The sequence below is a fragment of the Schistocerca piceifrons genome, chromosome 10 (genome assembly GCF_021461385.2).
Source record: "Schistocerca piceifrons isolate TAMUIC-IGC-003096 chromosome 10, iqSchPice1.1, whole genome shotgun sequence".
NCBI lineage: Eukaryota > Metazoa > Arthropoda > Insecta > Orthoptera > Acrididae > Schistocerca > Schistocerca piceifrons.
Window position 1 is genome coordinate 112,865,139 of NC_060147.1, and position 17,271 is coordinate 112,882,409.

The 17,271-nt window shown below is 42.6% G+C and overlaps 1 protein-coding gene across 3 annotated transcripts in view; it reads left to right on the forward strand.

Moving 5' to 3' along the window:
• The window catches only part of LOC124718851 (sorting nexin-4-like), a 67,542-nt gene that overhangs the window by 21,662 nt on the left and 28,609 nt on the right, over positions 1-17,271 (forward strand). For all 3 annotated transcript variants that reach the window (XM_047244475.1, XM_047244474.1, XM_047244476.1), the window contains exons 6-7: positions 3,983-4,193; positions 13,073-13,205. In XM_047244475.1, the coding sequence (XP_047100431.1) occupies positions 3,983-4,193; positions 13,073-13,205 (344 nt within the window). The remainder of the gene's footprint in view (positions 1-3,982; positions 4,194-13,072; positions 13,206-17,271) is intronic.

Here is a 17,271-nt window from a genome sequence, read left to right on the forward strand (position 1 = left end):
GTGCACACTAATGCCGTATGGCTGATTCATGAAGCTCTGTCAACGACCAAATGGTGAATATTGTCAACTGCCAATACTCGACCCGACATACTCAGTACATATGGACAATACTGAGAGTATTTTGGGGCCCATCAATAATGCTCATCATTTTCTCTTGTTCTGAGTATATATCAATACACTCCCACAGTCAGTCACTGTATTGATACTGTGCTGATACCATTGAATACATGAGGGGCCCATTAGTAGCCTTTAAAAGGATAGTTAAAGTTTTTTGGAATTTCTGTGACACTCTCGTATTGGTCAGGCAAACCTGTTACTAAGTATGCTGCGCTTCTTCATATACCGTAACTGTTGCCAGTTATATCTATTTGGTGTTGGTCACACACTCTTCGTAGGTTGGAATTGGAGACAATAATGAATGTTTTCCACCATGTTGAAACTCAGTTGATAGATGTCAGAGTTCCACTGATTCTTGTGGAATCCATTGGTGACTCTTCTAATGTGAATTGGTATCTGTGCGACAAATGACAAACCGACTGGCTGCAAAGGCTGGCTTGTGGGTTTGAGGAGTGCAGGTACATGCCATGCCACCCAGGCCCGGATGTAGGTGGGGGGGAAGCGGGGGGGGGGGGGGGGGGGCAAACCAGGGTACCTGCCCCAGGCGGCTTTCAGGGGGTGCCAAATTCATATCCTTGAAGGAGAAAGCCTTGTTTCACAAAGCGCTTAGCGTCGATCACACATTGATCTATTGGTTATTAATATGATTTTGAAATGCATCCCTGCTTGTTTTTGATCGTTTTTGGACACAGTTGAGTTATGAACTAATCACAACTTGATTTTTGAATATGTGCATAGTGCACATGATGTCTCTGCCAGGGGAATCTCCGTTGCAGCAAGAAATATAAACCTCCCACAAACAAAAGGGCACGGAGCTATATGAGCTGAGTCGAACAAATCTGAATGGGTGAATGCCAATTGCTGTTTATTTATGTGGTTGATTGGGTGTGTGAATAAGTGGTGCTATAATTCTTAGTGAAATCCATAGATTCAAACTACAAGTGGAAATAAATGACTAACCGGAATAATGGGTAAGAAAGAGTCCATGTTATCTTCTCGGTGTATCAAAGAAAATGAAATTATGAAAGAAAATTTTAGCAGAACTCTACACTACCAAGGGGAAGTTATACAGTCCCCAGTTTGTAGCCGCTTAAGTTCTATTCTCAGAATAACATGGAAAACATGTTATATGAACACGTAATAATGCCTAACTGGAGAATAAACGCAGAATAACTGAACCGGTGATTCTGGCAGGATTAGTGAATGTAACTAGAGAACTGGCAGCAATAGTTACAGAATAGGTGATAACAAGATTGTTTGTTAGAACAAGGAAGAAGAAATTGGGACATCACACAAATTATACTGAAGAATATTACAATTTAAGATTTATATAAAAATTCCTTATGTCAACTACTTCCTGATCTCGTGCTTGAGAAACTGTAGCGTGTAATTGAAATGTGAAGCTCTTTCATAAAATAAAACTTTTTGCTTGTAATAGGCCTAATAGGCATTTGATATTGGTGCTTTGTGAATCATATTCTGTTCATGTTGTTTATGTAAATAAGGTAGATGAAAATGACATTTGTGCCAAAACAGTCTCGCTTATTTGGCAAGTGTTAAGATTGCTGCAATATTAGAAATGCCTGTTTTGTTTTACCCAGCAGACAGTGACAAAATAGACGTAATCAGATTGAGAAATCACACCAGTCTTATGTATTAATTGTATTAACAGCTTTTTCAGTATTAGATGGCGACATTTTGATTTTTCATGTAGCAAAATGTTTGATGAACTTTGATGAGGTAATAGACTCCTTTGCAGAAAGAAAAGCATGCCATGTAAAGCTTTAGCAAGATTAGTGAAAAAATGCTGAAACCTAAGGATTGAATAATGTGTACTGTCTTGCTTAACTCTTGTCTTCACAGGGTTTATGTTTCTTATATTTAATTATGTGTCACAGAAAAGAGAAAGTTATTAGCTAATAGGCAATAAAGAGTGCAAATTTTCTAAAGAGATCTTACTGTCCTAGTCACAAATAATACCATACAGTATTAATTGTAAGTTTTTTTAAACCAGCTGACTGGGAGCAGGAGTGGCACCACAGAGCATTTTAATTTCCACTGTCCTGTATATAAGTTTGATGGCTTCCATTACAAAATATACATATTTGAATTCCAAAAAGCAAAATACTGCGACAAATGATAGAAGAATGCGGTCTGAAGACACATGGCACTGCACTTTGGCACACTTAAGACCACATAACATCTCTTACATTTCCTTGAACACATACATTTTGTATATCAAACATCTTCAGAAAGATGTGCACTACAAAATGGACATATTTTTAAAAAAACTGATTTTTTAAAAAAAATTGTGTGTCATTTTTCGAGTAGGAGGGGGGGGACTATCAAGTTTTTGCCCTGGTTTGGAAATATCACAGATCCAGGGCTGGCACCACCTGCAGTAAGATCACATTCAGAACAACCTCTTGGTTGGTTGAAAGTTATTTACTTTTGTTGTGCCCAAATCGCTGAAACTTTTTCCTTGTATTTTTGTGGCATATATGAAAATACTCTTATGCATGTAAACAAATATCAGAGTAAAAAGGGAACTCGTAGAACTGATGTGAAGGGTTGATTTGCCTGTTCATAAGAAGTTATTATTTGAAAAAGTTGTACAGCATTATGGCAGCATGGAAGTTGAATTTGGCAAAGGTTTTGATACATTTTTTTATACAATCCTGATGACTAATAGAATCGATAGTCTGACTTATTTCTGGTCAGTTTGGCCCATTGCAATTGTAATGTGGTGTTACAGTACAGGCACTGCAAGTAAGAGATCGAATGTCACACGAGATGTGCTTTTGACTGTCATTACACCTGGCTCATTATTGATTAACTTACTGCACTCCCTTTGGTAGAGGGAGAAACAGAGCTGGAGCGACAGTTGAGGATGGACAAGTTGACGGATAAGTTCAAGAAATATAATCTCAAAATAAGTGAAGCCGAAACAGTAGTAATGGCACAAATACAGAATGGCGGTTGGCAAGAATTGAGCAAGGTAATTCCTCCACAGGAAAATTTGGAAATGTCTACCTAGCTTGAACGTGTAATTTCTTGACACAATCTAGCCATGAAAGAGGTTACAAATAAGATTCAGAAGAGCTCAAATTTCTGGCAACATGTTGTAGATGTCTTGTATGAGATGCAAAGGTTCTGAGAAAAGCAAAATCAGTTATGTAAAATACCTATTATAAACCAGTCCAAATTTATTCTATACAAACAGTCACTCTCACAAAGAGTGACTTATTCTGACTACAAACATTGAAGATGAAGTTCTGAGGTTTACAATACAGAAAACAAAACTGGACAACTTAAGAGGTGAGAGAGATGGCTGGCATTAAGACAGTGCTACTAGAACAAATGACAGTATCTAGACTCAAGTGGTTAGGACACACATTAAGGACAGAACCAATGAGGATAGCCCAAGTAAATCTGTAGAAAAGTTGAGACTCCGTGGGTGGGAAGACCAAAGGAATGCTGGACTGACATTATCAGGACGGAGAACAACAACACTGGATGATGTCGACAGTAGGAGTTATCTAGATAGGGAGATATGGAGGTGGCATGTGCACACCACCTGTGAGTCTGGAACTATGTGGTGGTGGTGGTGGTGGTGAATGTGATCTCACTCCCTTGTTTAGAAAAGGGAAAGTGTGCAGTACCCATGAAGGCAGATTTTAATTGTTTTAATGTTGAAGAAACCACTTTGAAAATAACATTAAGTCATGTACTGTGAAAAGTACAACAAATTACTGTTTTTTTTTTCTGATAACTAATTTTCGCTCTGACTGTATCCCAATGCATTTGGTTTTGATGGTGCTGGACCACTTTGATAGTTTTAAATATGTACTACATAAAATTGCAGAAAGCTGGGCACTACCTAGACTCGTACGCGGCAGGCATCGACATCCCCCTGGAGGAGGAGGAGGTGTTCGCAGACCAGCTGAAGGAGTACCTGTTCTTCGCAGACGCGCTGCAGGCGGTGTGCGGGCGGCAGGAAACACTGCAGCTGCGGCTGGAGCAGGCGGAGGCGGCTGCCGGCGCTCTAGTTGCAGAGAAGGACAGCGTGCAGAAAGGTGGGCTATTTATACTCTGCAAACCACCGTGAAGTGCGTGGCAGAGGGTACATCTCGTGGTACCAGTTTTCAGGGTTTCTTCCTGTTCCATTCATGTATGGAACACGTTCAGGCTACTACCTGCATTATCCGTGACAGAACCAGTGTGATCAATCCATTTCATTTCCCTGCATAGGGTTACACCTGGGTATTTGTACGAGTTGGCTGATCCCTACTGTGACTCACTGATATTACAGTTATAGGACCCAATTTTTTTGTTTTGTGAAGTATACAATTTTATATTTAGGAATATTTAAAGCAAATTGCCAGTCGTTGCACCACTTTGAAATCTTATTGATATCTGACTGAATATTTATGCAGCTTTTCTCAGACAGTATTTCATTACAGATAACTGCATCATCTGCAAAAGGTCTGAGGTTACTATTAATATTATCTGTGAGGTCATTAACATAAGACATGAACACCAGGGATCCCAACACACTTCCCTGCGACACACCTGAAGGTACTTCAACATCTGATGTCTCTACAGCCAACGCAATATGCTGCATCGTCCCTACCAAAAAGTTGTCAGTCCAGTCACAAATGTCACTTGATAACCCATATACTTTTGGCAATAAGTGTAGATGGGTACTGAGTCAAATTATTTTCAGAAATTGAAAAATACTGCATCTGTCGGACTGTCTTGGTCTAAAGCTTCCAGTATGTCATGTGAAAATGTGAGAGTTGGGTTTCACATGATCAGTGTTTTTGGAATCTATGTTGCTTGGCATGGAGGAGGTCCTTCTGTTGGAGTACCTCAGTATGTTTGAGTTCAGAATATGTCCTAAGATTCTACAACAAATCAATGTCAAGGATATTTGGCGGTAGTTTTGTGGATCTCTGCTACTACCTTTCTTGTAGATGTGTACGACCTGTTCTTTCTTCCAATTATTGTGTGTGTCCTTTTTGTGTGAAGGATCTAAGGTAGACTGTAGTTAGAAAAGGGACTAACTCGACCACAAATTCAGCATGGAATCTGACAGGGATTCCTTCGGACACTGGAGCTTTGTTCAATTTTAACAATTTTAAGCTGTTTCTCATCACCACTGACACTAATACTTATTCTGTTCATCTTTTTGGTGGTATGAAGAGTTAAACTGGGCAATTCTCTTGGGTTTTCCTTTATAAACGAACATTTGAAAATGGAATTAAGCATTTCAGCTGTTTTTATGCTACCCTTAGTTTGTCCCATTTGCTAGGGACTTGACACTAACCTTGGTGCCACTAAAAACCTTTACTTCCGAAAAGGTGCAGTAGTGTAACGTGTAAAATCCCTTCTACACTCCTGGAAATTGAAATAAGAACACCGTGAATTCATTGTCCCAGGAAGGGGAAACTTAATTGACACATTCCTGGGGTCAGATACATCACATGATCACACTGACAGAACCACAGGCACATAGACACAGGCAACAGAGCATGCACAATGTCGGCACTAGTACAGTGTATATCCACCTTTCGCAGCAATGCAGGCTGCTATTCTCCCATGGAGACGATCGTAGAGATGCTGGATGTAGTCCTGTGGAACGGCTTGCCATGCCATTTCCACCTGGCGCCTCAGTTGGACCAGCGTTCGTGCTGGACGTGCAGACCGCGTGAGACGACGCTTCATCCAGTCCCAAACATGCTCAATGGGGGACAGATCCGGAGATCTTGCTGACCAGGGTAGTTGACTTACACCTTCTAGAGCACGTTGGGTGGCACGTGATACATGCGGACGTGCATTGTCCTGTTGGAACAGCAAGTTCCCTTGCCGGTCTAGGAATGGTGGAACGATGGGTTCGATGACGGTTTGGATGTACCGTGCACTATTCAGTGTCCCCTCGACGATCACCAGTGGTGTACGGTCAGTGTAGGAGATCGCTTCCCACACCATGATGCCGGGTGTTGGCCCTGTGTGCTTCGGTCGTATGCAGTCCTGATTGTGGCGCTCACCTGCACGGCGCCAAACACGCATACGACCATCATTGGCACCAAGACAGAAGCGACTCTCATCGCTGAAGATGACACGTCTCCATTCGTCCATCCATTCACGCCTGTCGCGACACCACTGGAGGCGGGCTGCACGATGTTGGGGCGTGAGCGGAAGACGGCCAAACGGTGTGCGGGACCGTAGCCCAGCTTCATGGAGACGGTTGCGAATGGTCCTCGCCGATACCCCAGGAGCAACAGTGTCCCTAATTTGCTGGGAAGTGGCGGTGCGGTCCCCTACGGCACTGCGTAGGATCCTACGGTCTTGGCGTGCATCCGTGCGTCGCTGCGGTCCGGTCCCAGGTCGACGGGCACGTGCACCTTCCGCCGACCACTGGCGACAACATCGATGTACTGTGGAGACCTCACGCCCCACGTGTTGAGCAATTCAGCGGTACGTCCACCCGGCCTCCCGCATGCCCACTATACGCCCTCGCTCAAAGTCCGTCAACTGCGCATACGGTTCACGTCCACGCTGTCGCGGCATGCTACCAGTGTTAAAGACTGCGATGGAGCTCCGTATGCCACGGCAAACTGGCTGACACTGACGGCGGCGGTGCACAAATGCTGCGCAGCTAGCGCCATTCGACGGCCAACACCGCGGTTCCTGGTGTGTCCGCTGTGCCGTGCGTGTGATCATTGCTTGTACAGCCCTCTCGCAGTGTCCGGAGCAAGTATGGTGGGTCTGACACACCGGTGTCAATGTGTTCTTTTTTCCATTTCCAGGAGTGTATTTAAGAAACAGTTGCAGATATTGAAAGCTTTTTCATATGCAGAAGGGTGTGCGATTGTGTTATGTGTTTAATCATATTTAACTTGTGTAACAACAAAGTTATTCAAGCAAACATGTTTTTTAATCGTGAGACTTCTATTTTTAATATTTTTAAAAAGCCCTCAAAAAGAAGAATACAGTGATTTTTCTGTTTGTTAATGCTGACATCGAATGACATCCTTGCACATAGGTTTTATAGGTGTCAACAGGAAGAGGCAAAAAAAAACTCAATCGTATGTGCTTGTTGAACATGCAGTTAGGTGTGTGGCCTCGTTAACAGTACACCCCAGACGACTCGCAACTCTTTGGAGACTTCATGCTTGGCTACCACAGGTCTCCAGCCTTCGCAGCACTTCTTCCTTTTCCAAGTGTGTCTATCCTTCTACTATTCTTTTTCCCCTCTCTTGGGGAACATGACGGGAATATTTTAGGGAATGTGTTCTGAGATTCTAGTGGCCAGACTTCAGGAGAGACTCTCACCTGCTTTTTCTTTCTTTCTTCGTCCTGTCTCCTACCCTTCCTCCGCTTTGGCATTTGAGGTTCCTCTGTTTCTTCTTCCTTTCTGTTCGCTCCAGAAGGCCTGCCCACATGTTTGATGCACAACAGGTGACTGGATGACACACAATTTCCAGCCCCAGGTGGACAGATAAAGTTTGCACATACGCCCTGGTATAGGCCAGGTGGTGGAAGAGGTGATTGCCTGAGCTGTTACCTTCCCAAATTGCCAGTTGGTCCCTCTGTGACGAGTTCAGGAGGTGTGACCTGAGGTGTGAACAATCACATGAGGCAGGTGAGCCCCTCCTCTCTGAGGAGCAAGGTGGGGAGTGGGTGGAGCCTGTCGCAAGGAGAGCACCATCGGAGATGTTGTCAATCATTGGGATTTTCTCATAGTGGGTCAATTACTATCTCAGTCTACATCTACTAAATGTAAACAGAATGAAGCTAGATTCAAAGAATCTCCTAGCTGCACCTCAGTTCCTCATGGTACATACTAAAATAGGTCAATCCTTTGCTATGGTTAATCCATTTAATTCAGGAAAGTGTTGATGCAATTGCAGGCCTCTGAACTTCTGCTCTTGTTTACATAATGGAATTTTGCCTCTGGAGACCAATTGTGATTTTCAAATGCAACAACTGCTTGCAGCTTCACTCCTCCAGGCTATCCTGTTTGTGTCAAGGCCCATCAGACCCTGTATTCTTCGCGTGGTGTTATTTACACTCTGCTGCTTAATGGTCTGACCGAGGGAGAAACCCAAACTTACCTCTCTGATCGGGGTGTTACTGCAGTCAGCTGGGTAATGAGAGAGGTTGATGCACACTTAGTTCCTATACACACTCCTTTTCTCATGTTTTGGTAGAGTAGTGTTTCCATCAAAGATCAAAGCAGGTTATGAAGTCATCACGGTCTGACTGCAAATCTGACGATGAGCTGTTGCCAATGTCGACGTTACAATCACACTCACATGTCCTATCGAAACACTGCCTCCTCCACACTGTATCAGTGGCAATGGCGACCATGCAGCCTCAGCCTGAGAATGTGCTTGGCCATTTATCTCGATGAGTGGGCTGTCTAGGAGATCCGGGTAAGGAAGGAGTATCTTACCCTATCACCCACAAGTTGTTGGCAAGTCAAGAGCCCTGCATTTTACCGTCTGGCACCTACAGTATTGTTTGTGTTATGCCTTGCTCCAAGAATGACATGGCCATACAGACATCCGACCTCAAATTTATTGCAGTTGTAAAGTCACCCAGTATCATGGCAGCATCCTTGTCGCCCTCTCGTCCTCTTCCTCCTCCTCCTCCAGCTGTTTAAAAAGCCACCAAACCTTTGCCCCTGACAGTGAAATCACCTGCTTCACAACCAGCACGCTGGAAAGGGCAAAAGGAATGCTCCCGTGAAGACTTCTTACATCCCTCCATACAACAGCATCTGAGTCTTCATCTGCCAACTGCAAAGGCTGCAAGAAATAAAACAAAGATATCTTCTCCTTCCCTAACTCTGTAATCCTCTTAAACAGTGTTGCCCCATAATACCCTCACCTGTCCAACCTCCATTTTTCTGCGCTGGAATCCGCAGGCTGACCTAGAGAGAATGCCTCCATAGATCTCGTGGAACAGGATTCTCCAGCCTCTTTGTCCTGTAACAGTGAGTCTTTGAAGACTGGCACTTGGCAGCCTCCAGAGTTAGGTCCAACAGGGAGGAATTATTGCTGCTCTTGGAATTGCAGTGTCTGCTTGCTTTCTACTTTGAAGAAACAAAAATTGCATCCTCATGACTGTTTTTACCTCTCACATTTGCTTCAGGTCCATCTTGATCTTCCCCCAGAGAACGGCATTCTGTCTTGTGGGGGAGTCATGCTGCTCATATGGGATGATGTTCATAGTCAAATAACATCACTGAACACCTGGCTGCAAGCTGTTGCAGTCTGCATTTTCCTGCCTCACTTCACCTTTTCTCTTTATTATGTCTATACCCATCCGTCATTTGGTGCCGCCAGGACAGACTTCCTCCATCTTATTGGTAAATTCCCTCACCCGTTTTTTGCTGCTTGCTGACTTTAATGCACAGCATCTGCTTTGGGGCCGTTCCGGAACTTGTTTGAGAGGTTCTCTCTTGGCTGCCCTACTCCATCAACTCAACCTCATTTGTCTTGCACTGGAGCACTCGTGTTCCTTTCAGACTCCACGCATACCTGTTCCCAAATGGACCTCTTGTTCTGCACTGCCTAGCTTGCCAGTTGTCTGGAGTGGTATGTTATGTCCGACACATACTCGAATGACCATTTCCTGTGTGCTATCCATTTGCTGATTCCTACAGTATCAATATGTAAACTGAACTGGCAGCTTTCTATGGCCGACTGGAGGCTTTACTCCTCCCTGGTGACCTTCAATGAGCAATTGTGATCAGGTAGAACACCTTTCAAACATTATCCTTACAGCAGCAGAATGTTCCATACCTCGCACTTCATCTTTACCGCACAGTATCCCAGTCCCAAGGTAAACTGAGGCATGCTGCAATGGGATTCGTGTGCGGAAACATGCTCTCCACATTTTTAACTGTCATTGTATGATTAGGAACTGTATTTGTTATAATTAGTTGTGTAGGCAGTGTCGTCACATTCTTCAGGACAGCAAAAAAAGCGAACTGGATTTAATTTACTAGTTCTTCTGACAGTTTCACTCCTTCCATCGTGTGGGACAACCTCCGATGGGTTTCTGGGGATGAGATTCGTTTCCCAGTTTCTGGTCTGACCATCAGATATTGTCATTGTGGCTCCTATTGCTATCTCCAACATTTCAGGCTGCTATTTTGTGGAGATTCCGAGCTCCACCAATAACCACCCCGCCTTCCTCCATCAGAAACAAATGGAGGAGGCTCAGGTGACACCCTTCTCCTTTCATAATTGTGAATGCTACAATACCATCTTTACTGTGACGAATTTAGATCATGCTCTCACTTCTTCTCGATCTTTGTCCTTAGGGCTGGTTAACGCTAACATTCAGATGTTGCAGCACCTTTCTCTTGCAGTCACTTTCTCCTTCACACATACAATCGCATTTGGGCAGATGGCACGTTTTCCCAGGTGTTGGCATGAAACCAGTCCCATACCCATGCATAAGCCTGGTAACCCTTCCCTTCAAACTACCACTGTGTTTGCTGGAGGACTGGTATTCCACATACTCTACATGCGGGGCTTCTTAGGCTGCCTGCCCTGTTACTTTCAGGAATTTTTAAATGACGGAGGTTTCAGGGTGCGTGAGAGTTCGGCCTTGTTGGACACTTTTATCCAGGAAAGCGGGGTGCCTGCGGGCTCTCGTGAACATCGTCCCCTTTTGTAGCTATTGACCCTATTATGACCTGTTTCCCACAGGGCATCTCCAGGTCCCTTTTCATTCATGACCTTGCAAACTACACAGTTCTCCACGGATGTGTCTCCTTGTGTGATGTCTTGAGCAATGGCTCGATCATCTTTTCTCGTGGAGTATTGAAAGTGGCTTTCTCTTTTCCACTGAAATAACTGTTTGTATGAATTTCTGGTGACACAATGGTTACACCGTCTTTACATCTTGAGCACGTTGCTTTTCTGTTCGCTGAAACTACGAAATTCCTGGGATCGTACTTGATAGAAAACTCTGTTGGTGCTCCCACTGTTTTTCCTGGCTGCCCTCTGTACATTGTTTCTCAGTGTTCTACATGTCCTAAGTGGTAGTTTGTGGTGAGCAGATCGGACTGTCCTCTGTTTGTGCCGATCCCTTGTCTGTTCAAAACTAGACTACAGATGTTTCATTTATGTATCTGCACATCTGTCCATGTTTTGCAGTCTTAATACAATGCACCATTGTGGAATCTGTATGGCCACCGGTGCTTTTTGCACTAGCCCAGTTGAAAGTCTCTATGCAGAAGCGGCAGAATTAGTGGCATCATTTTCTCCTCAGTGGATACTCGTGCCATTTGTCATGCTCAGCCACCCATTGTATGCTATCTTTTTTGATGACTCCCATGACCACCAGTATGGGGCACATCCTTCTTCTCTGTTACTTTCTGGAGATTGCTTTTGGGTATTCCTCTAGCAGCTTAATTTCACTCTACCTGCCATCTTCCTGGTGGATGCGAATGCTTCACTACCTTGGCTTCGTGTGGTAGCCCATGTTCAGTTTGGACTTCATTTGCTTCCAAAGGAAACTACTCTGGATTTAATATATCACCATAAGTTTCTCGACCTTCGCACAGAAGTTACCAATAGTACCTTTGTGTACAATGATGGCTCTGACTGACCATGGTGTTAGGTGCGCCTTCATCATTGGAACCGACAGTATTCAGTATCAGCTTCCAGGACACTTCAGTATTCACAGCAGAACTCTTAGCCCTCTATCGGGCCACACAGTTCATCCAGTGACACAGACTCTGTTGTATGCTCCAATTATCTCAGTGCCCTTCAGAGCCTCTGTGCTGTACCACAGTCCACCCCTCAGTGCAACAGGTTCCAAAAAGCTTCCACTTGCTCGCTGTTGAGGGAGTCACTGTGATGTTGATGTGGGTTCCTGGTCACATCAGTCTGGTGGGAAATGGGCTGCTACCAAGGCTGCAGTCGTCCTATTGCAGCCCACTAGCTCTTCCATTCCTTCCGATAATATCCTTTTTGCCATCTTTCAGCAGTTGGTGTCACTTTGGTGACACTACATGTCTTCCCTTCAGGGGAACAAGCTCCGGGGTATTAAAACTCTCCCAGCAATGTGGCTGACCTCTGTCCTCTCACCACAAGGGGATAATTTTAACTAGGTTGCATATTGGGCACTGTCGTTTTAGCCCTCGCCATTTATTAGGTAGTGATCTCCCACCACTAGGTGCTCATTGTTGTCCTTTGATGGTTCACCACTTACTGACCGAAAGCCCTTTTTTTGAATGCTTACATTCTAGTGTGTGTTTGCCGCCTGAGTTGTCAGCTGTTTTAGCGAACAACTTGCAGGCTGTCAACTGTGTTTTACTTTTTATCTGTCTGTGACAAAGGGATGTCGATTGTGTTCTACCTTTTATTTGTCATAGCATTATGACAAAGGACATTTAATCTGTAGTTCAGGACCTTCATTGTCTCTATGGCATATTTTGTGGACCTTTTTCCAAGAAGAGGTCCTAGTTCTTAGCTCTTTCCATCCCTCGATTGGGCTTAATGTGTAGTCCCCTTTAACTTCTTTTTCATATTAAGTGCTCTAAGGTTCTGATATGGGAGCCTATGATCTGTTGTTTTTGCACCCTAAAACAAAACGAAACAAATGAAACCCTAACAGTAATAGAAAACAGTGACACCTTACAAAATGGCTTCCGATAAAATCCCAGAGGGCAGTGTGGGAGTGCTCACAAAGTTGTTTGAAATAACGTGCTAGTACCCGAATATTGAACAAGAGTTCTTTGGGATCGTGTTAAAACGAACATTTAGTAAAAGAAGACAAGCACACTTCGAGCGAGGATTTTTCTGATCCAGATTGTAGTTGTGCCACAGTGTTAGTGCACTGTAGTACTGTCACCCTCTTTGTCGTCGATGTCAGTCTGCACCATTTCTGTTGTACACCACCTGGTTACCACTGTACAATGTTACAGGTAAATCGAGCATAATCTCACGGCTGTTCGGTTCGGTGGACACGGACGAGGTGAAGGAGCTGAAGGTGAGCCTGTTGGACCAGAGGCTGCAGGAGGGCCAGAGCAGCGTGCGGCACGCGCGTGAGGAGCTCCTGTGAGTGCTGTGGTGTGGCTTTCCCTTCCTGAAAAAATATTGCTTTCCAGTCTTTGCTATTGTGGGTCACTAAAATTTAGGCATCGGGCCGATTGACGAGTGGCGGAGCTCACATTGTATATTCTCAAATTTTATCAAGGTTAGACTCCTTGCTCAAATTACTTAGTGTTAACCTGTGGGCATGTATACACATCCTGGTATGCCATTCCCCATGTGTTGTGGCTGTGTGTACATGTGCCACTTGGGTTTTGCTATAGTGCAATGGACGCCCTAATGTGTCCTGAGATGCTGATCTCTCACAGTTGCAAATGAATTATTTCCGTATCTCGGCAAATAAAAAAGTTTTGAGTATCTATCATATAACGTGTACCATATTTACTCGAATATAAGCCCCACATGAAAAATGAGACTCAAAATAAGGGAATAAAAATTTTCCCGAATCTAAGCCGCACCTGAAATTTGAGACTCGAAATTCAAGGGGAGAGAAAAGTTTTATACCCCACCTCCAAATCGAAACAAAGTTGGTTCATTGTAATATGAGACACAATAAGTGCTGTTCTCTTCGTCATAGGTGTTTACGCCACTCTAAGCTGAAAATGCATTACTGTACTGTGTCATGCATTGTTTGTCGCATTCTGATGGTGAGTGAGTGTTTACATGTCGCTGCTTGCGGCATGGCTTGCTTTTGTGCGTGCTACCGCTGCTTACAATAAAAAAAGAGAGGAATTGTCTCATTACCGAAACAATGGCAAGAGACTGCTATTTGTTGTTACTTACACTGCTACTTTCTTTGATAATGATAAAAAAGAACCAAATAATAGACTGTGTATGATGGATGATGTTCTGAATGAGAGTTTAGCGAAAATTTTTCTCCGTTTGAAAATCTTTGCAGACGCCTCTTTAGTACATTACATTCTGCACAGAAATTAGTCATCTTAGATTTAAAAATTTAGTCAACTGCCGTGCTTCATTTCTGACTGTGTCATTATTAGGCATAAGAATAATACGAATATAAACATGACATGATATGTATATTCTTCCACGTTTGCTGTTGTCTCACTCTAGTTTCGTAGTTTATTAGGCAGACAGGATTTAAATGAGATATCAGCAAACATGAAAAGATACATGGCAAAATGTTTGTATTTGTATTATTCTTATGGTGAAGAGAATATTGCATGTGATTCACAATTCATAAAAGTTCCTATTAGCAACCATCTCTTCTCACAGGTAGGAAAAAATTCGGAATGTAGAGTTGACCATATTGACACACATCCCAAACAGTCTTGCCTGTCGGATTTTCGTAGTACATTGAAATGCTGCTACATTCAAAGATGAACAATACGGAATTTGTATTTACTTCATTGGATAATGTGTTTTTTTTTTTACCTGACGCAGAGGTTTTTGCGCCAGCATTTATCATTGGGCCTGCAAAGCATGCCTGTGTAGCGCTACATATATTCGACGGCAGAAGTTAGTTGTGACGGCACCTACCAACATTTTTCAGAACTTCTGCTTACTTTGCACTCGATTTTAAGTCGCAGGCAGTTTTTTGGATTACAAAAACGGGAAAAAAAGTGTGGCTTCGATTCAAGTAAATACGGTATGTCTCATTGCATGCTATCATTTGCAAAAAACCACATTTTAATATCTAGAATTGTTCATGTGAGATAACAGTTGTTATGAATAAGATTCTTGATGGGTGCGTCATACACCACTGTCCTTTGGATACAAAACCTAATAAAGTGAGAGCAAATGAGGTACCACTCTGCTCTCAATTTTAAATGAAATTTCAGTATCTTATCTACATTTCATCCACTGCAACGTATGAGTTAAAATCAACAGAACAAAAAGTTTACTCTGTATGATTGTACATTTTTAAAATATCATACAGTATTTTACTTAATTTGATGCAGCGCAGTAAGTATGATGGATAATGAAAAGAGATTCAATTCTTTATCAGGTACAGATATTGGACTGTAAGATATGCAAAAATCAAATTTTTTCACACGATAGTTTTTGAAAAATCGGATGATAAATATTTCAAATTGGCCGTAATGCAGGCTCCCAGTACAGCCATAACAAAAATCGCCCTCAGCTCAGAATGCAGAGAGCACATCTGTAGCGGCAAAGGGATGAATGAGAGGAAAACTTGAAAGAGCAACTGTTTTAGAATTTAGTTTTCCTATACCTTGGATTTGTTTCCAGAATGGTAAAGGATGCCTGTAAGTTTGTTTAAATCAATTACTAGAGAAATGAGATTATTAGTTCTCTAAAAATTTATCATGAGGTTGCAAAACTTTATAGTAGATTTTTAAAGATTTACGCTCATCTGAGGCTGTTATAAGGGTGCACCAGCTGATGACTTTAATTTAAATACAGTAAAAGCTGACCTGTCTGTAGTGATGTGTATAGCCTCAACTCTTAATGCACTTGGCATTATTGTAAATATAATAAATTTCACTGAAAATTAATTAATTTTGAAAATTATCATAATTTATTGTCTGTCATATATATTGGTTACTGTTTTCAGTACTGCATGCAAGAATTATTTAACCATGCTTTAAGCCACCTTCCAGAGCATACTGACACTATTGTTATTGATCTCTACTGTTATGTTAATATTTGGTTCAGCCAGTGTGACCTGCTCGCATAGGTCCTTCCTTTAAGTTGGTCCCAAAGAAATAAATTTGGACAACTTGGATGCCATAACTTTTAGAGATGATTCAAATGCCAGATGACTTATCCACAGGCATGAAACCAAATGTTGTCAGTGAAGAAAATGCAGTCCAATTCTATGATTCCAAATGTTAAATGAATGACAGAAACTGTGAACAGTAAACTAGATAGTTTTCTCTATCCAGATCTTTCAATTTTTGCACATTAAGAATGATACATACACAAAATTTTAACATCTGCTTTGGTTTCTGAGCAGTACTGTACAAAACCTGAGACAGGGCTGATAGTCTTATCAAGCTTTTTGAAGGCGAACACAGCATCACTTCTGTCACCTCAGCCAGTTTAGCGTCCACCCAAAATGTCCTGTCCTCCAGTTCTCTTCTTGTTGGCAACTGATCATCATCCCCATAAATGGGTGACTAATCTCGTTGTTGAATTGTTTGGCATTGTGACATCTGGTTGGTTCCCACAAAATGCACCTACAACACGCACATATAAATGACTGGCAAAATACAGTTAAACAATGAAAACTAGTTGCTCTTGGAAAATCAGCATGTGTACTAAGCATTGAGTTTCCAATACTATAGCTGTTGCATAAGCTGTACCTGTTACATTGCAATCTTTATTTACGGGCAAACAACAGAAAATTAAGGATGGAGTGTACAAATAAGCTTTTGACCAACAAGGCCTTTGTCAAATACACACACACACACACACACACACACACACACACACACACACACACACACACACCACACACACACACACACACACACACACACACACAAATGAAAGTCACCCTGTGGCAGCCAAACCTGGGGCAGGTGTGTGTGTGTGTGTGTGTGGGTGTGGTCGGTTGAACAATTGCAGCTCCTGTGTACAGGCACATTTATTTTCACGATCATGACTTTTTGATCACACTGTGTATATGAAATGTTTTCAGTCTTACCCTTGATGCAAAAACTCGTAATGCAGTGCTAATCCGTACTGTTGTTCTGTACTGTAATAATCCCTCCACTTGCGCTAGCTGTGCAGCAGTTCAGAAAATTGCCAACGAAAGGAAAAGTTCACCACTTCAGCTTAGTGTGAGTGCTATCAGTATACTTCAAAGGGAAAACTCTGTTACAAGGAAAGTTTAATGGCCTTTGCAGTTTCGTTTGTTTTGAGGACGTGGGTGACGTGCCCTGAAGGACTTCCCGCTGTTTTCTGTCCCCGTGGCTGGTTACACAGTGTCCATATTTAATTTTTTTAAACAAACAATCCTTTTTGTTAAAACAAGTCTTAAACTTCTCACACCATTATGAATTATGATAGATTGCTACTCACCACATAGAGGTGGTGTTGGGCAGCAAATGGGCACATTTGTAAGTCCATCCCAGATTTTCCTTGG